This window comes from Eumetopias jubatus, unplaced genomic scaffold (genome assembly GCF_037043125.1).
Source record: "Eumetopias jubatus isolate StellerSeaLion01/CBP00866 unplaced genomic scaffold, mEumJub1_p1.0 scaffold_16, whole genome shotgun sequence".
NCBI lineage: Eukaryota > Metazoa > Chordata > Mammalia > Carnivora > Otariidae > Eumetopias > Eumetopias jubatus.
The window spans coordinates 79,909,840-79,937,224 of record NW_028274822.1 but is presented as its reverse complement, the minus strand read 5'-3'; the positions used below and the strand labels follow the sequence as shown (position 1 = coordinate 79,937,224).

Sequence of the window (27,385 nt, the reverse complement as noted above, 5' to 3'; positions counted from 1 at the left end):
GGAGGCTGAGGGGCTGCTGTGGGCGTCGGTGCCCACCTCACCAGGCATGAGCACCACCCACCCCCCAGTCTGGCTCCTGCTGGCTTCTTTTCTCACCTCCCACCCCTTGTCCTCACCGACCACGTTCTGCCACCACAGTCTTCTCTCTGGTCCGAAGCACACCCTGCTCACTCCTACCTCCGGGCCTTTGCATCTGCTGCTCCCTCTGCTGAGTGCGCCCTGCACCATGTCCGCAGAGCTGGCTCCTTGCACTCAGGTCTCCGCTGCCTGGATCTTCCCTCCCACAATGCATACCTAAAATTACTCCAGTCCCCAAGTCCCTCTGTAGCACTGCTCTGGTTCAGTTCCTTCAACACGCTGGGACCTACTCAAATGATCTCATTACTACTCAGCACTAGTCTGTCTCCCCCCACTAGAACAACAGCACTCTGAAAACAGGGTCCATGCCCGTCTTGCTCACCACCCTCCCCTAGCATCCGGCAAAGTGCCTGGTACTCAACGTCTTTACTAAATATCTGATGACTGACTGAATGAATGGACAAGCACTGGGGGAGAACGGGGTTTTCAAGCTGTCGGAGGATCGAGTGCATTGTTAGAGACCTGGGCTCCTGTCCCGGCCCCACTTTCTTCTTCTGGTGTCAGTTTCTATATCTGTAATATGGCCCAGATGGGTTCAATGGAATTAGGTTCCTCCTAACGGGGGAGGGGGGCCTCTTGGAGGCATCAACTGTAGCATTTTGCTTTGGTCTTGTCTCCATGGCACACAGCTAAGGTAGGTTGGTCCATACTCCTGTTACCAGATAAATAACAAATTTCTTCCCACTGAGATCCTAATTATTTAGTCATTTTGTCTGGTCTTTTTTTTTTTTTTTTTTTGAAAACTTTCCTGTTTCCGTTTCCCGCTGCACTAGCTGGACACATCTAGCATCAGCGCTGGGCACAAGTAGGTACTCCCTGGTAATATTCCCCAGCTGTGGTTCCCAAGTATTAACTGGATTCAAATGGGCTGGTTAGAAAGTCTTAACCTACAAACAGACTTGATTCATTAGGTCCAAGGTGATGGGATAGACTAAAAACTGGAGCCCAAAGATATCCAGGTTCTAATCCTTGGAAACTGTGAAAGTTACCTCAATATTGCAAAAGGGACTTTGTAGAAGTTGAGCGTGTTGAAATGAGAGATGATGTCTCTGGATGGCTGGGTCCTAGATGCAATCACAAGTATCCTTATACGAGTGAGATCTGACCACAGAAGAAGGCCATGTGACCACGGAAGGGAGAGGCGATGCTGCTGGCCTTGATGATGGAGGAAGGGGCCACAAAGAACGCACCTACTTCTTTCTACCTCCTCATTTTTCAGATGGGGACACTGAGGCCTAGGGAACTCTGCAGCAAGGCGGAAGGATGAGAGATGTTTTCATTCAGCTCAATCGGCTTTCAAATTCCACTTGGAGTTTTTTAAATGAGCGATTGTGCAGACTACCAATAGCTTTGCAATAATCTCATAATGACCCAATCGTGAAACGATTTAGCAATCCTGCTGCTAATTGTATTTGTGGATATAGCAATTGGGTAACTAGTTGGTTATTACTCATTCCCTAAGAGCCATACACATCACATTACAAGGAAGCTAATCTTAGAAATACTTGTTAACTCCGATGATAATTACTAAGTAATTGGCTAGAACACGCCATTGTGAATTTAGCTGGAATATGCCAGGTAATTATCTCGTCTTATGTTCCCTGTAAAATAAATCCAGGGTCCAAAAATTGTTCCAGTTGGTTGGCTATTGTCCAACCATCGACCTCGGCCAGCCAATTATGCGGATGCAGGTGATTAATCAAATTACTCAAATATCGGGTTTCAAACTGAACATTCAGATAAGAGATCTGATGGTCAACAAGTGTGTGGTGCTAAATGGGAGAAGGGGGTGCACAGAACCCCCCAAGATAAATATATAATGACACAATAATATGGAATAAATGCCACTTCTTTGGGGCTCATCTGGCTTCTTCACACAAAATACCAAAACACTTCAGAGACCAATTACATGTCCCAAAGCGGCAGAGTCTTTATCACGGTGCCAGGAAAAGGCTGCGCTATTTGTGAAATCTGCAGGCCGTTACGGCGCTTGGGGAGGGGGCAGGGCGTAGAGTTTGTACACAATAGAAAGGGGCCACAAATGCAGCTGGCTTACGGGATGAGTGACACATTTTCATAATGACCACTCGTTTCTCAAGGATGACTGCTAACCGAATCTGTCCACTTCCAATTAGCCAGCCCCTGGGAAAGGGGTGAGGGAGGCCTGGGGTACTGGGCTCCACCAGTAATGCTTCGGAAGTCAGAGCGTGGGGGGCAAGAGGTCCTTAGAAGGGCCAGGCAACAGATAGGAGATGATGGGTTTGGAATTTCTAGTTTGGGGATGTCAAAAAGAGGGGTTAGAGGGCCAGAAGGTGAGGAGGTGAGCAGAAAGAAATTTGGGAGTGACAGACTGGTGGGAGCAATAGGCAGAAGACCAGCGTGTGTGTGTGTGTGGGGGGGAGACCACCTTCCAACCAGATGTGTGCACCCCAAATAAAGGGCTATGCATGAGGACGATACATTCTGGATAACAAAGAGGAGGAAAGGAGCTGTGGCAGGTTGTACAAGTGGCCACAAATTGTCCCTCTCCCTACATCTGTGGCCCTGCAATGTGATATTGCAAACCCTCCCCTGCAGAGGCAGACGGTCTCTCCATGCCTTGAATCTAGGTTGACCACGTGACTTGCTTTGGCCAATGTCCATCGGTCAATGCAACACGGACAGAGGTGTGGAAGGCACTTGCCCATCAGGGCTCGACCTCTTGTTGCCCTTGGAACCCTGAGACCACCCTGGGAATGAGCCCAAGCTAGGCTGTTGGCAGATAAGAGACCATGAGAAGGGGAATTGGGGCACCCCTGCTGATAACCTGCCAACCTGTAGACAAGTTAGTGAGGACACCCAAGAGTGACCAGCCCCCTGGCCTGGCCTGGCAGCTGACCACAGACACGTCCAAGAGCCCAGCCACGGGGCCTGGCTCTGTGTAGAACTGTCCACAGAATAGAGGAAAACTCTGAAGTACTGGGGATAGTTTGTTACTTAGCACAAGCTTACTGATACACTCACCTCCTAAGAACAGCTCAGCCCCTGAATATGAGCTGGGTATTTGAGAGCCTCTTCTGTCCCATTCAGGGTTGAGAACCACCATTTTTACCCTGGTTTAGGGAGAACTGAAGGGCCATCTCTCGATCTCCAATCCTTTGAAAACATTTACCACTGGACACATGGATTCAATCCATCATCTGTATAATCAATGCTAATGGACAATAACACACCTTCTTCTGACCACTGAGATCTTATAAATGGGCTCAAGGATGCTTTGTATCACAAGGGAACAGACCAAAGACACACCAGCTCTTCCCTGAGCTCACAGCTCCTGCCAAGGTGAGAGGCTTGTGTATTCAGGATCTTATCACTTGAGCAGAGAATGGGAAGGAGAGAGCTGACTCTTGGCATCCCAGGCCACGCCAGGAATGGCCCTGCTGTGGCCAGTCCTAATGCAATGGGGGAGCAACAACCAGAGTTTAAAAACACACCAAAGGATTGTTTCACAACTGTTCAACTGAAACGACAGCTATTTTTTTTTTCAATGCCCCATGTCACTGGGTGATCTCAGAGAGCAAGTTCAGGAAAGTTGCTATCGTGTGACATTTTTTTAATGTCAGATTTTCTCACTACCCCTCCTGTGCAGCTAGAGATCAGGGATCCTGGATATTTAAAATAGCAATGGTAAAGCCCTGCAAATGTTATCTGCTGCTTTAACGAAAGCCAGAATAACAGTCATCACGATCTTAGCCCACGGTTGGCAAAACTAGGGCCTGAGGGCCAAATCCAACACATCACCCGCTTTTATAAATAAAGTTTTATTGGCACCCAGCCATGTACATCCATTTACATCTTGTCTTTGGCTGCTTTCACATCCCAGTGAATAGAGTTGAGCAGTTGCTACAGAAACTGTATGGCCCATAAAGCCACCAATATTCACTACTGGGTCCTTTACAGAAAAAGTCTGCCATCCCCTGATTGGATCCAATCAGTTCAATTTACACACAGAGACAGTGAGTCTCAGTGATGTTGTTTCACAAATACTTGGAGCACAGGGGAACCCGAACCAACTTTCCTACCTTCCCACTTATGGTGCTCTCCCTGTGGCACTGCTCTGCCAAAGGGTTTTAGTATCAAAAATATTTTCTGGAATCTCAAATCATAAAACCACATAATTGTGAATGGCAGAGCTAGAGATGCTCCATTCGCCAGAACGACGCATTAACCAGAACCCAACTCCCTTCTCAACTCTGCCAGAGGCAGGACTCTGGGAATCAGTCCATGGCGGGGGTGAGGGGCAGGCAGCCCCGGGCAGGACTGACCTGGTGATGATGGCCAGGTGGGGCGGGCTCATGCAGGCGCCCATGAAGAGCACCACGTTCTCATGGCGTGTCTGCCTGTAGGCCATCACCTCCCGCTTGAAGGCCTTGAGCTGCTCCTCGTTATCTCTCTCGATGTCAATCAGCCGGATGGCCACCTCGCCATGCCAGCGGCCGTGGTACACCTGCCCGAAGCGGCCCTTGCCGATGAGCTCGCCAACCTCCAGTTGCTCAAAAGGGATGTCCCACTCCTGCAGGAAGATGCTGGTCTGGCTGGCCTTGCGCGGGAAGCTCCGGGCTGAGAGCAAGGACAAGTTCATCTCCTCGAAGTCGTCCTCCGACTCTTCAGCCTCATCATGGCCCTCTTCATTCTGTGGCCGGAAAAGGGGAGAGAGGTCAGAGCAGCTCCTGCCCCTGCCCCGCCTTCCCACGAAGTCCCCCCGGGTGTAGACATGTCTCTAGGTGCATTTTCAGCTGGTGGGGACATGTATCTATTTGCCCCAGGTTGCTCTTGTCTAGAATCGTAGAAGATGAAGGAGCTGAAAGGGAGATCATGATAATCCAATGCTCTTGTGCCAAGGGGGAAACTGAGGCTCATAGAGGAGAAGCGCTCGGGGACCACCCATACTGGTTTGCTGGACTTTCCTGGTTTGGGCACTAGAAGTCCCCTTGGGGAGGGGGTGCCTGGCTGGCTCAGTCGGTAGAGCATACGACTCTTGATTTCGGGGTTGTAAGTTTGTGCCCCACATTGGGTGTAGAGATGCCTTAAAAATGAAAGTCCCCTTGGGAAGCCCTTTGGTCCCAGCAAACTGGGATGGTTGGTGTCACCCTGGGAGGTTGCCCAGCTCTACATCACACAGCCAGGCAGAGCTAGGGCTAAGAAGCAGGTGTCTCGACTCCTAATCTCCAACGCCCTCCGATTCTGCCCTGATGTTTTGACCTGCCTACTCCTGCGTGTGTAAGAAAGACAACAGGCTGAACTGTGGGTGCAACAGACGTCTGCACAGAACACCTCAATATGGAGTGCCTTTTGCTTCCCCCCAGGGGATTTGGAACCGATGAGTCAGAAACGGGGAGAGGTCAGAGCTCCTCCGCACAGGCCAGATGCCCGGGCTTCCTCGGCAGCCATGGCAGCAGGGCGTAGAAGGGAGGCTCATAGGATGGGCTTACCAATTAGACAAAATGAGCTGGAATCTGGCCTCTGTGTGACCTTGGGCAAACTGCTTGACCTCTCTGAGACTTGCTTTTCTCATCATAAAGTGGAGCTAATAAAATCCGCCCCCCCCCACCCTGGGGGATGGTGTGAGGTTTTCAATGAGATGAAAGCCTCTTAAGTCCCTTGCACACACCTGACCACCTGTATCCAAAAGCCCCTGGGCTTCCGGAGAAAATGCAGATTCCTGGGCCCTACCCAGAGCTACTGAATCAGAAAAGAGCAGGCTGGGGCCAGAACTCTGCATTTTTATCCCCGCACACCCACACAGCCCAGGAATGCTTAGGTGTGACCACCGCAATCCTTAGATGCTGAAGGTCCAGGGACCTGCCTTCCCAGCGTGGTGGCCGGGAGTGCCCTGGCCCTTGGGTTCTTTTGCTTAAGTGAGGAAGCAGCAGGAGCTCCAGCCAGTGGGGATTCCCAGAGGCTTGGGGCCTGACGAGGCAGCCTGAGGTCTTCCTGACCCCAAACCTGAGCAAGCTGTCTCTTGTAGCACACCCAAGAGAAATGACACAGTCTCCATTGGCTTCCCCCAGGATAATTTTTCAACGAGCCCAGTAATTGCAGAAAGGACACGATTTTCTCTGGACACCCTAGTTCTACTCCCTTCACTTCAGGACACAGTGACAGGGCTGTCAGGAGTTCATGGTTCTTACCCAGGACACTTCATTTATTCCTCCAGTAGTTTTGGCCAATGGGAAGAAGCCCCAGAACATTCTCAAAAGCCCGCCAAGCTCAGTGTCCCCAGGGACACTGCCTCCCCCAATGTGTTCTTTGGAAAGCAGTGGGGCATATCCCCCTTGGTATTCCCCTGGCCCTAAGTTGATTTTTCAACTAAGAATTCAAATCTCTTGCCAACTTCTGCACAACTAGCGTTTCCATGATGCACACCATATAACGGCCCATTAGGCTTGGTGCTGGGAGGGCCCCCCCCCCGCTTGGACACCCCCACCCCTTGTCAGTTGTCCCAGAGTTAGAACACCCGTCAAACAGGTTTGTCCCCGTCCCCACCCGCCCCAAGCCCTCTGAGTCATTAAAGTCATCCGTCGACTCTGCCAAGCACTGGGCAGCCCCAGGAGAAAGGTGTTTCTCCCTCTCTGACTCTCACCTCTGAGGTTGGCTCCACTTCAATTTGAAGTAATGGATTTCCTTCCAAGCTTTAAAGAAAGAAAAATAAATGTGACCCTCAGGTGAAAAGGGAGGTCGGTGTCTTATTTATCCACGTATGAAGAGTCTTGGAATGAGAAGGCCTCACCATCAAGGCTTTATCTCAACTTGCACTTCAACACTTGTGTCTAAAATAATCCATAACCTCGCCATGAAGAAGAAATGACAAGGACACTGTTTTAAATAGATTTTCGGGGCTGCTCAGGGCTCATTTTTTCTTTATGGCTTTGGTTTCCACTAATCTAGCAGCTTCCTTATACATTGGCCTAAATGCCATAGGCATTTAGGATCCTCAGAGCTCTGGGTGTTTGCTAGGAAAGAATTAATGAGATTGCTAAATTCACTTGGGTTCAGAATCTTACGGGAGAACCCTGGGGTTCGGGATTACAGGTACCCCCTGCTTTCTGAAAGCTGGCATCACGCCATTTTGCTTTTACGAAAGATCTACGTTGGTATCTACCAAAAGAAGTTCGAAGAGGGTTTTTGCTTTTATGAAAGAGGGTAAAAAGTGAACATGGCATTCAGCTTTTGTTTTGCAGCAAGCCATTATAGAGGCAGCGTGCACCCCGAGCAGTGTGAGGGGTGCCTCCAAGCTCCTTCCCAGGGAGCTACCCTTGGCATCTCAGCATCCAGCCACCAGAGCTTTGACCTGTGTCCATGAGCATCTGGGCTTCATCTAAGAGAAGTAATTTTGGGGGTTGGGGGACACCTCCAATTTTTCCATATAAATGAATGATAATTGCTTCTTTGCATGACACCAATTTGGCTCATGAAAGGTTTCATGGGAATGCTCTACTTTCGGATAGCGGGGAAAACCTGCCTATGCCAGGACCGGTGTGAGGCCATCAGAGGGATACGGAGTCGAAACTGGCATGGCTCCTGACTTTGAGGAATATTATATCACTACCGAAAGGACTAAAGCAAGCGCGGAGATACTGTGCAGAAAGGCTAAAAGTGACACAGGACAGAAGTTAGGTATGAATTGAGTAAATGGAGTATGATGAAAATGCCCCAGGGAGATTATTGGATGTATTTTGAAAATTCTCAGTGTTTGAGTTTGTTGGATGTTACCAATCACATCAAATCGGGAAGTGTGGAATGAGAATGAGCGAAACCGTATTGGACTGGAAGACACAGGTGTGTGTGTGTGTGTGTGTGTGTGTGTGCGTGCGCGCGCGCGCGCGCGCACATGCAGATGTGTCCATGCACGAGGGTGATGCAGTCATGAGCTCCTGAGCTGCAGCTGTGCTAAGCATGGGCTCGTGCTACGTGTGGGTGCTGGGGGACACAGTGTGTTTGTGTGTGTGAGTGCTAAGTATGTATCAGCTACCACGTGAGTACAATGGGATGTGCTCTGTGTAGGGGTTGTTCTGGGTGCATGGGAGTTGGGTGTACCTCCTGGGGATGTTAGGGGCACGCCGTATGTTGACAGTGTAGCTGGGTATGTACTGCGGTCTGAGGGGATTGTCGGAGCACATGGAATGTGATGGGGATGTGAGGTGTTTCTGGAGGTGTGTTTTCAGAGGAGAGGATGTGTGTGTGTGTGTGTGTGTGTGTGTGTGTGTGTGTGTGTGTGTGTGTGTAGTGCGGTGGGGAGACAGTAACTGGGCTGCTGAAAGCAGAGAAAAGCTGGAAACAGTGGCAGGAAAAAAATCACAATGAACATCTTGCGCTCTTCCTATTTCCCCTGGGGAAGCTTAGCAGATCCCCCTACCCACCCCTCATTTTAGGGGCCACTGCTCTCCTGACCCTGAGACCCCAAGAAGCTGCCGACCCTGCAGACAGGGCCAGTCCACTTGCTGGAGGGGCTCCAGGTGAGAGGGAGCCTGAGAGGCTAGAGGAATTAAAAGAAGGGGAAAGAAGGGTGGGTCACAAAGTGCTGTCTGCTTTCATATTAAGGAGTTATTTACAGTACAGAATGAAACCACCCAGTGACAGCTGAAATGCTGGGAACTTAACGGCTTGGGGCGATCTGGGTGGAACAATGCAGCTGGAGTTCCCCCTCACACCCAACGACAGAACAGGCAGCCCTCCTCTGCTTGCATCAGGCGTGATTACGGTAGCCCGGCGATTAAATGATTTCCTTCTGCGAAGAGTTAGAGCCCGTCGCTCCATGCACGTTCAAGCAGATCGCAGTCAGCCACGGACTGTAGTTCGCTGGCACGCCCTGACTGCCAGTTAATAACCTGGGGTTCATCCTGCACAAATTGTGGAATTGGTTTACGTGCATCAGAGAAACAATCCGGAGCTAGATGTCAGCACAATATCCCCGGCAAATTGCTGCTCCTTTGATGTCACAGATGTACCATTTGTCCATAACCCGGGTCCGAAAGGATGGAGTAGTTAGGAGAGCCAGAAGAACAACCAAGGAGGCAAACATGGGAGTTGGGAAGCTGGCCAAATCGAAATCAGGTCCCTAGCATGCCCCCCACTTTGGCCACAACCGAAGAAGTCAAGGAAGGTGGTTTCACTTGGGGCTGCACCACCAACAGACCACCTGGAAAGAGAGTCTGTGTCCCAAGGATGCTTAAGATGCCACATGCAAAGATGTCCATTGCAGTGTCGTTTACAACAGTGCAATATGGGAGGATAGGAGATCTGGCAATTGGGAAATGGTTAAAGACATTTTTCTACATCAATAATGATATTTTACAGCCATTAAAAACAATGCCTATAAAGGGTCTAGAATAATACAAAAAATGTGAGGCTATAGCTTTACGGGATGACAAAGCTGGCTGGAAACTGTGTAGACCATGAAACACAAGCAGGTAAAATATGAATAGAAAGAGCACAAGTCAAAGTTCTAAGAGTGGTCCTACTATGAGTGATGATTTTTCCTTTCTTTTTTTACAGAACAGTCCATGTTTTCCAAAATTAGCTTAGATTATTCTTATAATGGTATAAACCAGAGGTCAGCAAACTTGGTACGTAAAGGGCCAGATAGTAAATATTTTGGACTTTGCAGACCCTACAGTCTCTGTTGCCACTACTCAGCTCTCCTGTTGTACTTTGAAAGCCACATAGACAGTATGTTGTAAACAAGTGGGCGTGGCTGTGTTCCAATAAAACTTTATTTATAAAAACGGGTGGCAAATTGGATTTGTCCCATAGACTGTAGTTTGCCGATCCCTCGTGTAACCCTAAATTATGCTTTTTAAAGGTGGGGGGCAATGACATAGGGTAACTGTTCCTTCATCAAGCTCTAGCTATGGCAGAACATTATCTTTCTGATCATAGAAGAGTCTGGGGATCCTAAGGAAATGGTCAGCCCCTGGAAATCACCCTTGACAAGCAAGGCCAGGACACAAAACAGAGCTGACTCGTCCGTTGGGCCCAGGCTGAGAGACGCTGTCACGCTCTCTCTCCTTCTCTTTACCTAAATCATTCCCTAAGTCTCTCTCTCCCCCAGTCTCCCACCCCATCAATTCCAGGAAGAGGAAGACAGAAGACAGCGACCCTGAGCAGACTGAAGACCCAGGACAGGGGAAGGAGGTCTCTGTTCCACTTACATTGGATTCGAGGTCACTGGATGCAGGATGACCTGGGGCGCCCGGGTCGGTGTCTCTGGCACCGGCACCACATCTGAGAAGCAGACATGAGACGGTCAGAAACCCAACATGGAGTCCACAACCTCCCCCAAAGACCTGATTCCTGGGAGATGGGGCAGCTAGGAACTTCTCATCAGATCATGGGTCCCTGGGGCTGGCCAATCCCTTCTTTCCCTTCCTCAATCACTTGAACTTTTCCTGCTTACACGCACCCAAGATGGCACCCTGAACAAAATACCCCATTGATAACGAGGGGGTACCAGAGCCCCAAGCCTCTGACCTGAAGCACCCACTGGTCACCTCTGAATCACCCCCTATTCCTGAGTTCTCTTTGGGCTGATGAGGCCACTTGGTTTCACATCTCCCGGTGCCCAACTCAGTCCCTCTGACCACCTCTCCCCTGCCACGTGGCTCTGGACCCCTCCTCACCACGGCCCGTCCTTCTACTGCAGACCACCTTCTCAGGCCTTTCTGTTGTGCCTCAGGATCTCCTTGGTACCACGGTGCCCTTGGGACCTCCCAGCTTCTCCTGTCCCGCCTCCGTGGCTCGCCACGATCCTGGGGGCTGGTGGTTCCACTGCCACCATCTTTGAGCTTGCCCACCCCAACAACTCTTGCCTTCATCCATTCCAGCAACGCGTGCCCCTCCGCCGACTTCTCAGGGGGGCCTGAACGCACTCATGGACTCACCTGGGAAGATGAACTGCTGCTTGTATTTGTAGTAGTGGCACGCTTGTAAAAGAATGAAAACACCAAAGTCAGTGCTGTCCCGGGGTTGTCCCTTCGAATAACAAATCGGGCTCTTGCAGCCACTGTGTGGGTTCTCTGCCCACACTCGAGGGTTCCCAGATTTCTGCAGAACACCCTAAATCACAAGGGCCTGAGGGCCTGTATAAAAGAACCAGGGCTCTACACATCCAAGCCAACCCTCCCACCTGCAGCTCCCTGAAAATAGAGCATCTCAACTTGGAGAGTCACCCAGAGCACAGTCCCATTTTTGTTAACTGCATAGGGACACACACACACACACACACACACACACACACACACACACACACACACAAAGTCTTTGTCAAGCCATCTCTAAAATATTCATTTTTTTCCCTTTGCCAGAGTGATTAGAGAGGCTTTAAAAAAATCCTTTATGACATAATGAGATAGCATCTCACGCCTGTTAGGATGTCTACTATCAAAAAGATAAGAGAGAGGTGCTGGCGAGGGTGTGGAACAAGGGAAGAGTGTGGGGCACCATTGGTGGGGATGCAAACTGGTGCAGCCACTGTGGAGAACAGTCTGGAAGGTCCTCAAACAATTAAAAAACAGAACTATCACAGGATCCAGCACACCCACTTCTCACAATATATCCAAAGGAAATGAAATCGCTATCTTGGAGAGATACCTGCACTCCCATGTTCATTGCTGCAATATTTATAGGAGCCAAGACATGGAAGCAACCCAAGTGTCCACTGGTGGATGAATGGATAAAGCAAATGGTGTGTGTGTATACACACACACACACACACACACACACACACACACATTTATATATGTACATACAACGGAATACTATTCAGCTATAAAAAAGAGGAAATCCTGCCATTTGCAACCACATGGATGGACCTCGAGGGCACTGTGCTAAGTGAAATAAGTCAGACAGAAAAAGACAAATACTGTATGATATCAGTTAATACGTGGACTTAAAAAAAAAAAACCATATTCATAGAGACAGAACCGGATGGGTTAGGGGGCTGGCTGAAGGTGGTCAAAAGGCACAAACTTCAAGTTATAAGACAAATAAGTCCTGGGGATGTAACGTGCATCATAGTGATTACAGTTAACAATACTGTTTCGTATATTTGGAAGTTGCTGAGAGCGTACATCTTAAAAAGTCTCATCACCAGGAGAAAAATTTGTAGCTGTGTGCGGTGATGGATGGTAACTAAACTTAGAGTGGTGATCATTTTGCAACTTCATACATGCATCAAATCATTCTGTGGTGCGCCTTCAACTTACACAATGTTATATGTCAAGTATACTTCAATAAAAATATGCATTTCCTGTGTTTTCCAAATTTTTGCTTTGAGCATTGTATTAGTGTTCCTGCTGCTGCTGTAACAAATTACCTCCCACTCGGTGGCTTAAAACAACCCGTTTACCTTCTTATAATTCTAGAGGTATGAGAAGTGTCGAATAAGTCACAAAGGGCTAAAATCAAGGTGTCGGCAGGGCTGGTTCTTTCTGGAAGCTCCAGAGGAGAATCTGTCCCTTGCCTTTTCTGGTTATTTAGAGCCTGCATCTCTTGGCCCAGAGACCATCACTTCAGTCTCTGCTCTGGTCCTGACATCACCTCCTACCATCTCTGACCTTCTTGTCTCCCTCTTGTAAGGACCCCTGGGGTTACATTTAGGATCCATCTGGATAATCTAGAGTAATCTTCCCACCTCAGAATCCTTAACTTAATTACATCTGCAAAGCCAAGTCACATAGAAAGTAACACATACACAGATTCTGGAATTAGAGCCATAGCCATCTTTGGGGTACCATTATTCTGCCCACCATGACCATGAGTTGATCTCTATATTTAGGGATAAAAGAAATTTCCTCAACTTCGTTGCTGATTTCGCCTACACTTTATTTCACTTCCGGTTCACTCACCAGAGGCCAGCTCTTCCAGATATCCCCGAGGTTTCTGATGTTACCAGTTACTGGTAACAGTGGGATGCAGGTGGGAGCAGGGGGGACAAGGGTATCATGGGCACGGGGGAGGTCACACAGAGTTTCATCTCCCCAAGCAGAGGAAGTGAGCAGGAATGGGGTCAGATAGGAGTCTGAACTGATGAATATGCTTCCAGAAATAATTTTATTACGTCTGGGGCAACCTACAACTGGCACGTTGACTCACCCAGAATTCATGGAGTGGATCAGAGGCTGGGGCCAGGGGTTGACAAACCATGGCCCCATGGGTCAAGTCTGGACCATCACCTGTTTTTGTTCATAAAGTTTTATTGGAACACAGTCTCACGTTCATTCATTTGCATGCCGTCTCTGGCTACGTCATGCTACAACGTCATAGTTGAATATTTGCGACTGTATGGCCCACAAAGTCTAAAATATTACTATTAGGCTCATTATAGGAAAAGTTTGCTGACTTCAAGTGTAAAGCAAAGAGGAGCTGGACAGCAGGAGTAGGAAGCTGATCCTAGAGGGTCAAATCCTCGCTCTTCCTTTGGCTGTTTGTAAAAGCTTAAGCAACTCTGAGTCTCAGTTTCCGTGTGTATAAAATGGGAATAAGAACAGTCTTTCCCTCCCAGGGCTGAGATCATCATTACATGAGACCAGAGTGCACAGTAGAGCTAAATAAGCATTAGCTGCAACGGTTAAGCCACTATCTTTCTAAGCTCTCTTAATAAACAGACAAGAATGACTTATAATTAAGAGAAAATCAATTTCAAAGAGCAAACTCATTAGCTGCCCCTGAGGTTGGAACTGATTTATAAACCTCCCAGGACAGACAGCAAGTGTTGGTATCTCAGGATCCCAAGGGCCCTTGCACCAGTGGGTGCACGACTCATGTTTGTAGAATTAATCAACTCTCTTCTAGCACAGCAATCCCCAAATATCCCAGATAGTTGGAATCTGAACGGATGCATTTTCTAATTCTGGAAAATGAGGTGCCCGAGACGGGAAGCAACTCATTCGAAGTCACAGAGCAGAGCTTTAAAAGAGAACCAATCTCCGTGATTTCAAGGACCTTTTCCTGTTAGATAACTTAGATTTGTTTTTTGTTTTTTTTGTTTTCATTGCACCCAGTCAACAAGGGGCTAAAATTAAAAAGGAAAAACTACCTGGGGTTCTCAAGAGGCTTAGCTGATCTCTTCCCTCCCCAGCTGGGAGAGGCCATCCGGCGTCTGCAGAAAAGGCTAGCTGGTAATGATCTTTCACAGAGCAGCAGCTGGGGGAGGGGAGGGAGAGGGAACACTGCTCCCAAGAGGGACAGGTGTCAGGCAAAGTGGACGCTGGCAAAGGCCTCCATTCGCAGAGCCAGCCCCCTCCTCGACCCCTCCGTGTGCCGGGGAACAGCTCGTTCCTGACGACTGACACGGAGGGAGTGGCCAGAGAGGAGACAAGGCGTGGCCGTGAGCCCTGTCCTTGCCGACAATAGCCACCAGTGAGCAGCAGCTCCAACAGGAAGCCGATGAACCCGAATGGCCTGTCCAGGAAAGCTGAGTGGCCCCCCTCACTCTCTGGAATGGAAGAGGACTCGGGACCTGGAAGGCTTCAGGTGGCCCGGAGGCCAGAGACGTAAGCAAACCGCTTTGAAGGCATCTCTGCTCTGAAGCCCTCCTTCCTTCCCTCCTTCCCTCCTTCCCGAAGGTCTCCCCCCAAAAGCAGTCTGAGTGGTTTTCGAGGAGGAAGGATCTAGAAGGAAGGAGGGAGGATAAGTCATCTCCTGCCCACACCTTTTAAATAAAATTCAGATTTAAAATGCAGATCCCTGCCATGCCCTGCCAGGGAGGAGTCCCTGCAGCTCTGAGTCTTCCTTGGTGCTATTTTTCCCTTTTTCGTGGCACTCAGGTCATGGGGACATTTTTTTCAGCTCTTTCCTGGGGCGGGGCCTTTGTACATGCTCCCCTCCCTCTGCCTGGTCAACTCTCTCCCATCTTTGGAACTCAGCTACCTCTGACCCTTCAACCCAAACTTGTTCTCCTCTTGAATTTGCAGTGGGGTTGTTGTAACGTTGTTCTTTTCCTTCAAAGCACTTGTCGCAACTTATTTCAGGTGTGCGTCCATGTGGCTAACCCATCTCTCCCACGAAGCTGCAGACTCCACGAGAATGGGGACTGGCAGGCCGAATAATACCGCTCTGCCCAAGAGGTCCACATCCTCATCGCTGGAAACCATGACAAAAGGGCCTCTGCAGGTATGATTAAGTGAAGGATCATGAGATGGGCAGGTTATCCTGGATCCTCTGGGTGGGCCCTAAGTGTAATCACATGGGTCCTTACAAGAGGGATCCAAGTCAGGGATGGAGAGTCAGAGATGTGATGATGGGAAGAGGTGTGGAGCCACGTGCAAAGAAGGGATGCAGAGAGCCACCAGAGGCTGGGAAAAGGCAAGGAGGTGGATTCTCTCCTAGCCACCCCCCCCAGGCGAAACCAGCCCTGCGGACACCTTGATGTTTAGCCCGGTGAAACTGACTTTGGACTTGTGACCTCCATCACTGTAAGGTAATACATTTGGGCTGTTTTAAGCCATTAAGCTTGTGGTGACTTGTCACAGAAGCCACTGGAAACTCATACAGGGCATGGCTGGTTTGTGTACTGCTCCAAATCTAGTGCCTCGTATAGTACTGGTGCATAGTAGATGCTCAATAAATATGTGTATGGAAATAGATGGGCGAATGCAGTCTGAGGGCCAGAAGGTGACTTGAAGAGAGAAAACTGCAGCCCTGGGAAGTGCAAGAATTTCAAGTCATTCATTCGTTCACTCAATCCATCCCTCATTAAAAAAACAAACAAACAAACACATAAAACATTTAATTAGTGCCTTCAGCAGTAGGCAATGTGTTGGGTTTCAGGTATAGAGGGGTGAATGAAGCAGACATGTGTCTTAGTCTCATGGAGCTGACAATTCTGATTGTCATGAGGACACGGGCACTAAATAAGTTAATAAATGAAAAAGATCATGGCAGGGAAGGAGGAGCACTGTTGAGCATAAAGAGGAAATCAGGGTAGAGTAAGGGGAGGTGGGCGGTTCTGCAAGGGAGGAAACCCCCATGAGCCACTCACCAGGTCAAACATGGCCCTGGGATTTGGAAGGGAGTGGCGCAGAACAAGGAGGTTGATCACAGATCCTACCAAGTCTATACCTGATGCTCTTGGTTTTCTAAATAAAAACTCTTCTTTTGTATGTCATGAGGTTAACAAGTGAGCCAAATGCCTCTTAACCCCACGGACCCTTTCGGAAAAGAACATTCTAGGACCCTTTTGGAAAAGAACGTTCTAGATCAGTCAATGCTGGGGACTGGTTATGCCTAGGCATTAGCTGGAATAGTCTTTAGAAAACTCAACAACTGGCATGGAACCATGGTCAAAGCTGCTTTCCCGTCAGCAAAGGTTCACAGTCAAGAGTGTGACAGTGACTAGGGCCTTATATGAACAGGAGAGGCACTTGTCATTCTGAGGGAATTTTGCTAAAACCTCCTAAGTCAAGGGAGAAGGTCTGGCTGCTCCTCTGGAAGGTCCTATTTTGCTTTCCACTTCAATATTGCATTTTATTATTACTATTCAATGACAAAACTGGTGCATGCTCCTTGGGATTCTATACGCTGTAGCAATGCATAAAATAAAATTATTCTTCTTAGAAATAGCTGCCGTGAAGTTCCTACAGACTTTTTTTTGATGCATATACACAACTATATATACACCCACATATAAACATATGTATACAACTATATATAATTTTAGAATACATAGGATGTTATTATACCAACTGCTTTGCAAGTCACTTATTTTCCCACTTAAACTGCATTGTGGATCTCTTTCATGTCAGGATATCTACAAGGAGCCACCCCATTCTTTTTAAGGGCCCCTGAATCTTTGGTTATGCAGATATATTACAGTGTATCAACCATTCCCCTCTTGGGTTGAGTCCAGATCCTCCACTATTGCAATGAAATCCTCATGTATAGATCCCTGTGCCCTATGCAAGCATATCTGTATATAAAGTCTTAGAAGTGATATTGCTGGTCCAAGGAATGTACATATAAAACTTTGATAGACAATGCAAAATTACCTTCTCAGGAGGTTGAATTCAATTCCTACTCCTAACACCAGGGTATATGAGAATTTCCTCTTTATTTCCAGAATTCTGATTAGGCCCATATGAATTAGCAGTGATGGTGAGAAATGCCAAAAACGGTGGCCATGGTATTTTTTTTGTTTTGTCTTCTTTTTTTTTTTTTTATTTTTAGAGAGAGAGCAGGGGAGGGGAAGAGGGAGAGGGAGAGAGAGATTCTCAAGCAGGCTCCACACCCAGCGTGAAGCCCAATGCGGGCTCGATCTCACGATCCTGAGATCACAACCTGAGCCGAAATCAGGAGTTGGATGCTCAACCAACTGAGCCACCCAGGCGCCCCAGCATTTGTTAAGATCTTCAGTGAGACAGGCACTCTGCTCAGCTCTGTACGTCTATGATGAGGTTTAGTCCTTCAATGATTCTATAAAGCAGATACTATTATTATCCCCATTTTACAGAGGAGGAAACAGAGGCACAGAGCGGTAACTGATTTGCTCAGCATGATGCAGGTATTAAGTAGTAGAGGTAGCATTTGAACCCAAGCAGCCCAGCTCCAGAGCTCAGAGGACCTTGCAGCCCACTCCCCAAATATCACTGTCATGAGATGCTCCGGAGTAGGTGCAGATCCGCTGGCAGGCGAGCAACAAATCAGCAAGGACACCGCCTTGGGGACCTGACCGAAGGAATGAAGAAGCTCAGGGAGACAGCGATCAGCCCTGGTTAGCCAGGTGTCTTGTCTAAAGATTCCAGCAGAGTCTTTAAGGGACAGAAAGAGTTATGGCACTCTGACACATGGTTCTCCCTTAAGAGGTCCTTTCTCAGCCCCTGGCCATTAAGCAAGCAGCAAACAGTTTCAGGGACAGTACCCCGAAGTCAGTGTCTGAGGGTGGGGTGGAGCAACTCTAAGAAAGCACCCAAACCCACTTTTTCCCAGACTTGGGGGGTTCATGAAGCATCAAAGGGTCTTTCTTCCATTCACCCCATTCCAGGGAAATGGAAATGGACAACCCCAGAGGTGACAGTGGGAGCCCCCAGCCTGTGGGCATAGCGGGCAATTTTGGCCTAACTGACTCGGGGAAGCACATGCCGAGATGATTCCAGGTGCTGACTCACATTATGGTCTTTGGTGGCTGCCAAGTGAGTGGCCTTCCCACCGGACAGAGACAAGACTGCCTCAGGCTTGAACTTCACAAAAAAAATCCCCATATTGCCAAGACTTCAAAATGTGCCCCATTCCTATGGACATAGCCCTGATCAAAACAGTGTGGGCAGGTGACAGCTTGTCCTTAAATCAGTAGTTGTATCTGGGTGCTGCCTAGGTGTGGCAGTGGACCCCCATTTGCCTACCCGCCACTCACTAGTGGCTGATTAGGCTTGGAAGTGTGACCTGTAGCTGATGACCTGGATTTCTTCCCCTGCATGAAGCTCGCTGGCTCAGGTGGAGATCAGCCCCTAGATCAGCACTGTCCAGTGGAACTTTCTGTGATGATAAATATGTTCTATACTCTGCACTGGCCAATATGGCAGCCACCAGCCCCCAGTGGCTACTGAGTATTCAAAATGTGGCTAATGTGGCCAAGGAATTAAAATGTTAATTATATTTAATTTTAATTCATTTAAATTTAAATAGCCACATGTGGCTAGTGGGCACCATACTGAATAACACACATTTAGATTCTGGTTCCCATTGGCCAAGCCAGACCTCATCCCTCCAGCCTCCTTCCTGCAAATATGGCCAAGCAAGGAAGTCCTTAAGGCCCTAGAAGAGGAAGCGAGCTGGGCTGGACCTCAGAAGAGGTGGGAACACTCTTAGATCTGGCCCTCCTGAGCAGAGAGGGATCTCTTTCTTAAGTCTAATGACAAAGGAGGCCAAGAAACCAAACATCTCATGAGTGGCTTCTCCAGCATCTCATAGCCCGGTGCATGGTCTCAGGTCAGCAGCCAGGTACCCTGGAATTCTTGAGCTGGGAGAACCTTCTTGGATCCTCTTATCCATCTGTATCCTTTCAGGGGTGGGAAAAGTGAGGTCACAGGTCACATGGCAGGAACAGGGCAGAACTGGATACTGAATCCAGGATTCCAGCTCTTCATTCTGAGCCCTATCCTGCCATCTGGAGTAAGACTCCATCTGAATGCAGCCCTGCTCAGCTGTGGTCCCAGGGTCCTGATGCCAATTCCAAGCTATTTAGCTTATAAGACAACTGCCAGCTCGAGTAGATGTCCTCCCCCCCCCCCATGACTGACACTTAGTTGCAGACACTGGGTTGCTGTTGACCAAAAAGCCCTTTACCTCTCTGAGCCTCAGTGTCCTCATCTGTAAAATGGAGCCGAGAAGACTTCATGGCTACCCTAAAGATCAAATAAGGTAATAATGTGGTGATTGCCCTGCCTATAGGAAGACTCAACCACATGCCTTCAACCCATTGCCTTTAAGCACGGACTGACCCGGACATGGCTCTGGTTCAAGCACTACCCCCCCCCCACAGCGACACCCCAAGTGCAGAGGTACCTGGCAGGTTGAAGTTCTTCTGCTGCCTCGTGCACTGAGGGGAAGGGTGCAGGGGAGAAGGCGGCGTGGCGCTGGGAGGGAGGGGGGGTGCTGGCGAGGAAGGCGTGGAGGACGTTGTGGATGAGGGATTGCTGCTAGAGTCTGGCTGGTAAGGGACAGGGATGTGGTCCTGCAGAAAGAAAACGGGGGAGGGGCCAGGGGGAGGCAGAGAAGCAGAGATACAGCAGTGAGAGTGAGCAAGCAGGAAGGAACCCCACGCCAGCATTCTTAGCACCCCTGCCCTCAGCCACCAGACCCTTCCCACGTCCCACCTGCTTCATCATCCCCGCGCACCAGCTGGTTTGCATCCAGCTGTGGAAGGAACAGTTTCTGGCATCAATTTCCCGCCCGCTGTCTGGACTCCAGAGCAAAAGGTTACCACATAATGAAAGCCACATAGGTGACAGCCACGCTCCCTGTGCTTTTTGATTTTGGAAAGTCCCATGCCAAGGTGCCCAGAGCATCTTCCCATCCTAACACCTCTCCTCCTGAGTGTTTATTAAAGAATCAACAGCCTGACAGCTCCAGAGAGAGTGCGAGAGCAAGCCTACAGCTGCTTCCCTCACATCTCATTTGGAGGCGCCACTGCCTCTCCTGGACCCTGAACCTGCTCTAAGCAAACATGAGGCCAGAATCCACATGTGCACCATCAGAATCAGGAGCAGTGTCGTGGCTTGAAGAGTGTCCCCCAGTAGACCTGCCCCTTGGGAAACTCAGAATGTGAACTTCTTTGGAAAAAGGTCTTTGCGGATATAACTGAAGATCTCAAGAGGAGATCATTCTGGATTAAGGTGCGCCCTAAATCCAGTATCAAGTGTCCCTATAAGAAATGGAAAATGAGAGACATGCACAGAGGGAAAGGCCACGTGAAGACAGAGGTAGAGATCGGACTGCCACGTCTCAAAGCCAAGCATCAACTAGGAGAGCAAGAGCCACCAGAGGTTAGGAGAGAGGCATGGAATGGATTCCCTCTCAGAGCCCCCAAAAGGAACCAACCCCACTAACACCTTGATTTCAGATGCCTGGCCTCCAGAACTGGGAGAGGAAAAATATCTGTTGTTCTAACTCTTCAGTTTGTGTAGTTATGGCAGCCCCAGGAGAACTGATCCCAGCAGAAGCCCGGGTCAGGCAAACCCAGACTCAGATCCCACAGTCACCCCTTTCCCCTACGTCCGGGACCAAATGCTCTTAACCCCTCTGGTCCTCAGTTTTGCCCACTGTAAAATGAGAATAATACCAGCCAACCTCAATGTCCTATAGAAGGGATTCCTGCCTCTCAAAGCCAGCAGAGCTAAGTGTTCTCAGGAGCATCTGAATCTGTCCACTCACAGGACACTGTCACTTGGTCCCTGCATTACTTAGAGGTCCATCACGCTGACTGGCTGTGGGTGCCTGAGGATGGTTTTGTGTGAGCCGGTTATTTGACAACAGGTATGTTAACCTGCCAAACTCCAGAGTCAGCGTAACAAACACCAACCAGCATAGGGGGGCCAGGGGGAATGGGAAATGGACATTCTCCATCTGGCTGCCCAGTGGGTGCCCATGCTGTGCGCATCACCCTCCCAGAATGCACTCGCTCCCACTGCCTCCAAGAAAGCGACTTCACTTCTGTGAGCTTCAGTCTCCTCATCCCTCACATGGGCTAAGAACACCCACCTGCTGGGTCTGCTGTGAAGTTCAGATGAGGTTACGTAGGTACCTACACCCCTGGCATTGGGCCAAGGCACTTGGTTGTCAGTAAATGGTAGCAATTAGGTTGGCGACACAATTTGCAATTAAACTTTTTATCTGAGATCCCTGCAGATTCACATGCAGTTTTAAGAAGGAACAGAGATCTCACGCATCCTTACCCAGTTTTCTCTGATGATTACATCTTGCAAGATTAGAGCACAATATCACAACGCAGACATTGAGTGGATACAGCCACGATACAGAACATTTCCACCACCACGGGGATCCCTCACATTGCCCTTTTATAGCTATACCCACTTGCCTCTCTCCCTCGCATCCTGAACCCTAGACACCACTAATCTATTCTCCATTTCTCTAATTTTGTCATTTCAAGAATGCTATATAAATGGAATCATACAGTATGTAATCTTTCTGGATTGGCTTCTTTTTTTCACCCAGAAGAAGTCTCTGGAGATTCATCCAAGCTTTCTGTGTATCAATAGTTTGTTCCTCTTGATCACTGAGCAGTATTCTATGAAATGGATGTATCACAGTGTGTTTGATCATTCACTCATTGAAGGACAGCTAGGTTGTTTCCCCTCCACGGCTACTGTGGATAAAGCTGCTCTTAACATTCATGTGCAAGTTTTGTACAAACAAAAGTGTTTATTTCTCTGGGATAAATACCCAGAAGTGCAACTTCTGGACAGCATGGTAATTGCATGTTTAATTTTTAAAGAAAATGCAAATATTGTTCTTTGGAGTGGCGACATCATTTTATACCAGTAATGTATGAGTGATTGATTTTCTCTGCATCCTAGCCAGTGTTTGGTGTTATCACAATGTTTTATTTTAGCCATTCTGATAGGAGTGTCATGATATTTCACTGTGGTTTTAATTTGCATTTTCCTAATGGCTAATGATATTGAACATCTTTTCATGTGTTTACTTGCCATCTGTATATCCTCTTTGATCTTGATTACTGTTAACTATATTATAAGCTTTGAAATCAGGCAAACTGATTCCTCCCACTTCATTCTTTTCCAAAATTGTTTTTAGCTATTCAAGTTCCTTTGATTTTTCATATAACTTTTAGAATAATCTTGTCTTTATTTATAAAAAAATCTTGCTGGGATTTTGATGGGAATTGGGAATCAATTTTGAGGAGAACTGACATCTTAACTATGTTGCGTCTTCCAATCCATGAATATAGTATGTATATTAGCTTCCAAATCAGAAAAATAGGAACAAGGGTTTATGTCTTTTGCCCATTTTGAGAAGTTTTTGCCCATTATTTCTTGGAGAACTTTTTCAGCCCTGACCTCTTTCTCCTCTCCTTCTAGGACTCTGGCGACACCAATGCTATACCTTTTATTATTGTCCCAAGGGTCCCTGAGGCTCTACTCATGTTTTTTAATCCGCTGTCTAATTTCTACTGCTCTATCTTCAAGCTCACATATTCTTTCCCTCTGCCCCTCCATTCTGTCACTGAGTCTCTCCACCCAGTTTTTAATGTTAATTACTGTATTTCTTGGTTATATGTTCTAAATTTTTCATATGGTTCTCCTTTATATCTTCTACTTATTTGCTGAGACTTTCTACTTCTTTGCAGCAATTTCCTATTTTTTCATTTGTTTCAAGATTGTTCATAATCACTTACTGAAATATTTTTATAATAACTGCTCTAACAATCTTTGTCATAGATAATTCCAAAATCTCACTCGTCTCATCTATTGATTGTCTTATTTCATTCAGTTTGAGATCTTTCTGGTTCTTGGTGTGACAAGTAATTTTTCATTGAAGCCTGGACATCTGGGTATTAGGTTATGAGACTCTGGGTCTTACTGAAACCTTTGGCTTTAGCTGGCTTCCTGTGACACCACCCGAGCAGGGAAGAAGGTGTGTGCTGTCTTGTTATTGCTGAGTAGGGGCAGATGCCTAGGCTCTCTGCCTCTGTTGGCACCTGAGGGCAGGGGGGTTCCTAACTGTTGCTGGGTGGGGGTGGGAATTTCAGCTCCTTCATAGACCTCCGCTGATACACTCTTTTTGGGAGAAGTAAGAGTGCCTTATTACTACTCCCCATGTAATCCACTGACACCAAGGACAGGGGAATAGCTTCATTAATGATGGGTCATGGGAAAAGTGCTGACTCTCCACCAGGCCTCCAATGACCCTACCTCATCAGGAAGGGGTGCTGCATTATTGCTGGATGAGGGGGCTCACAGTCCCCAACACAAACCAGGCCACTTCACATCTTCAAAGCTTGGGACATGCTATTATTTCTACTTGGAATATCTGCCAAGAAGACACAGCTCACCTCTCCCATCCTCTGAGAAGTTCCCCTGACCCCTGCTCCACCAGGTAAAGCACATCCTTCACTCCTAGTGCTAGCTCTGCATTACTCCCTTGGCTTCAGCTGTTGCTTCAACCTGGTCACTTTTCAGCCTACTTGTTTGTCTCATCCTCTAGGCTGGGAGCTCCCTATATTCAGCACTTAGAAATATCCATTCCACTGGATGGAAGGACCAACAATGAAGGAAATGATGAAACCAAGATGAAGGAAAACAAGAAAGAAATGAAGGGAGGGAGGGTTGGAGGGATGAAGAGGAGAGAGGGAGGGAGGAAAAAGATTTATCTCCTACTAGACTCCGTCTTATTCATCTTGGAATCTGCAGAACTTAGCACAGGAATAAGAATGTAAGAGGTAGCAATAAGTGTTACACGAATGAGTGAATTAATGGAAAAGAAGGAGAACTGGAAGGAGAGATAAAGGGAGGGAGGGGAGGAAGAATTGTGTTTATAGAGAAAGGAATTATCTCTACCTCCTTGAGAGTAGGAATTGGGTCTTTCTCATCTTTGTAGTTCAGGGCTGTTGTGAATACACAGAATCATCCCATGAGAGCATAGCATATGGTGCCCACATTCCTAGGCCGAATTGCTACAATAGGAGGGGAAATTCCTTCTTCAGGTCAGACCCAGATCTATGGCCCGATGGGACCAGCAACTAGAGGTTGCATTCCAAACTCTACCAAATCATTCCGCGAAGGGCTAGTGGCATAATTCCTCTTTCTGAGCACAGTTAAGATGCAGAAACATCCTTCAGAGACCTCTCAGTCCAACCCCTTCTTATTCTGTAAATGGGGACACTGAGACTCGGAGAGCAGGGAGTGACTTGCTGGAGTCATACAGAGTGTTGATGGCCCAAGTCTTAACCTCCAGCCCAGAAGCAGAAACACAAGATTGTGCCAAGTCACAAGAAATTCACATCTGACTCTGGGAATCAAACAGAAGCACGCTCATCTCCCAGGTTCCCATTCCACCCAGTTGTGCACTGGTCTAGACATGGTGGTGATGGTAACTGCCTCTCTCATGGACTTTTCCTAAGGAAATTGTCCCTACCCTCCAACCCAACAGATGGTGCTGAATAGACAGTCCTAAACAGCCAGGCTTGTCTTGTGACCTCCAGAGCCCACCCCAACGCAGGACCGCAGGTCACAACAAGATGGCAGTGGCCCGTGACTATGACATGGAATGAAAAGTTGAGCTGGCCAACAGGAAGAATAGCAAACAGCATTAGGAGCACAGGCAGAGAGGAGACGAGGCTCAAAGAGAACAGAAGAGCCACAACAGGCCAGAAAATAAGCCAAGGTTGTGAGAAGGAGGAACTATATGGCGGCAGAAGCAAGGTCATGGAGAGAGGAAGGTAGAGGACAAGGAAACGAGTCAACAGTAACAGCCTGGAGCAGACCCACAAAGAGTAGCTGAGTCAAGGTCATGATGGAAGAACAGGACAACGATTCATTGTCTTGCTGCAGGTCCAAGTGCAAGACCAGCTGAAAAGGGCAAGTCAGCATGCAACTGCTTCAAATAGCACAGCATGGAAGCAGGCCGATCTGCAACCTTGGACACCACTGCAGATGGGGTTTTGATGCCTTGATGTGGAAGTGTTAAGTGTTGTAGACTGGTCTCCCAAGGAGCTGGCAGAGGCTGCTATTTCTCCTCCTCCTCTTCTGGCTCCTCCGCCATCTCCTCCTCCTCTTCTTCTCTTCCTCCCTCTGCCTCTTTCTTCTTCCTTCTCCTCCTTCTGCTCCTCCTCCTCCTCCTCATTCTGTCCTCTTGGTCATCAAGCCATTCCAGGCCCTGAGTAGCCAGTGTCGGACTAAATCCTTTACGCGTATCATTGCATCTAACCCTTTCCATGATCCCAATAACATCTGCAATCATCCTGCCTCTTTTATAGGGATGGGGTGGGGAGGGGGAAACTAAGGCAGAGAGAGCTTGCTATGACCAGTCAATGAAGGAACAAAGTTCCAAGCCCAGGCCTTCTGACTCCAAAATGCACACTAACTATTCTGTTGGGAGAAAAAGCTAGGCTTTTTGTGAACCTGGATTGACTGAGCCAGACAGGAGAGGAGACAGAGCAATGAAAAGGAAGTCTTCAGACCAAATTGGCTCAGAAATCTATTGCACTAACCACATCATTGTCTGACAAAAAGAATCTGTGTGAAGCCAGTGAAGAGAAAGAGAGGAAAAAATAACCCAGCCCTGTGATAGATCCTGTCCACCTTCGAGTCAAAGCTGCTTTCTAAATAGAGGTTAATTTATTTCTCTTATCAAATTCTCCTGCTGGCAGACAAGCAGAGCGATGTCACAGTCACTGATCTATCTGACCTGTGTTTCTGTCCCATCTGATAGAGAGGCTCATGGTGCCTGCAAAGCCAGAGGGGAAGGTCTTGAGATGGCTCTGAGCAACCCGCCCCCTAAGATGTTACAAAAAAAAAAAAAAGGATGGGTTATAGACATGCACAGTTACTTCTCAGGAGCTGTACCGTTTGAGCCCTCAAAGCACCCCCAGAGGTGGGGATCCCTTCTTCTAGAGACCTACATGTATTGTTTGCAAATAACAAAGAAGAAGTGGACCCCTCCTGGCATTTGGATTGGAAGCCCAAGATTGAATCTGATAACGGTATCTAGAATTTCCTGGGCACTTACCGGGTGCCAGGAACCATACTGAACGCTTTTATGTTGATTTCTCATTTCATCCCCAAAACAACTCTGAGGTTGGTGCTCTTACTAGCCACCACGGACACCTTATTTTTTATTTTTTAAAGATTTATTTATTTGAGAGAGAGCAAGTGAGTATGAGCAGGGGGAAGGGCAGAGAGAGAGGGAGAGAGAGAAGCAGACTCCCCACTGAGCAGGAAGCCAGACCCAGGACCCTGAGATCATGACCTGAGCTGAAGGCAGATGCTTAACCGACTGAGCCACCCAGGTGCCCCCACCATGGACACTTTAAAACATGGCCTCAAATTCCTTGGATTCCTCCTGTCGACAGGTGGGATCTATGCCTCTCCCCTTGAATCTGAGCAGGAGCGTGACAGCCTCCATCAGTATGGTGTATATATATATACCAACCCTTGGCTAGTGACAAATCAAGACAGTGCGCTGCCTTTTATAATGCTAGCTTATAAAATCCCTGGTTGGCCAAAACACTTGCTCTTTGAGCCCTCACCTGCCAGGTAGGAGACTCGCTACCCTGAAGCCGCCATGAGGAAGCTCAAACCATAAGGCAAGTCCACATGTAGATGCTCTCACTGAGTCTCCGCTGAACCCTGCCTGTGATGCTCCCCAGTCCAGACACCAGACAGGTGAGTGAAGAAGGCTCTAGGTCAGGGGTTGGCAAACTTTTCCTTGAAGTGGCCAAATGGTAAATATTTTAGGTGTTGTGAGACACGTGATCTCTGTTAGAAGCACTCAATTCCCAATTGTAGTGTGAAAGCAGCCATAGACAATATGGGTATGGCTCATTCCAATATAACTCTATTCACAAAAATGGGTGCAGGTGCTGGGCTGGTTTGGCCTGTAAGCCACAGTTTGCCAATCTCTGTTCTAGAAGATTCCAGCCCCCAGCTGTGTGGGTTTTCCCAGGTGAGTCCCTGAACATCATGGAGCAGAGACCAACCATCCCTACTGTACCCTGTCCTAATTCCTGACCCACAGA

At 48.1% G+C, this 27,385-nt stretch overlaps 1 protein-coding gene across 2 annotated transcripts in view; it reads right to left on the bottom strand.

Moving 5' to 3' along the window:
- Positions 1-27,385, bottom strand: part of KSR2 (kinase suppressor of ras 2) — a 403,757-nt gene that overhangs the window by 55,353 nt on the left and 321,019 nt on the right. For both annotated transcript variants that reach the window (XM_088019751.1, XM_028116658.2), the window contains exons 10-14: positions 19,675-19,843; positions 11,058-11,099; positions 10,329-10,401; positions 6,761-6,809; positions 4,443-4,810 (exon numbers count right to left, since the gene is read on the bottom strand). In XM_088019751.1, coding sequence (XP_087875877.1) covers positions 4,443-4,810; positions 6,761-6,809; positions 10,329-10,401; positions 11,058-11,099; positions 19,675-19,843 — 701 coding nt within the window. The remainder of the gene's footprint in view (positions 1-4,442; positions 4,811-6,760; positions 6,810-10,328; positions 10,402-11,057; positions 11,100-19,674; positions 19,844-27,385) is intronic.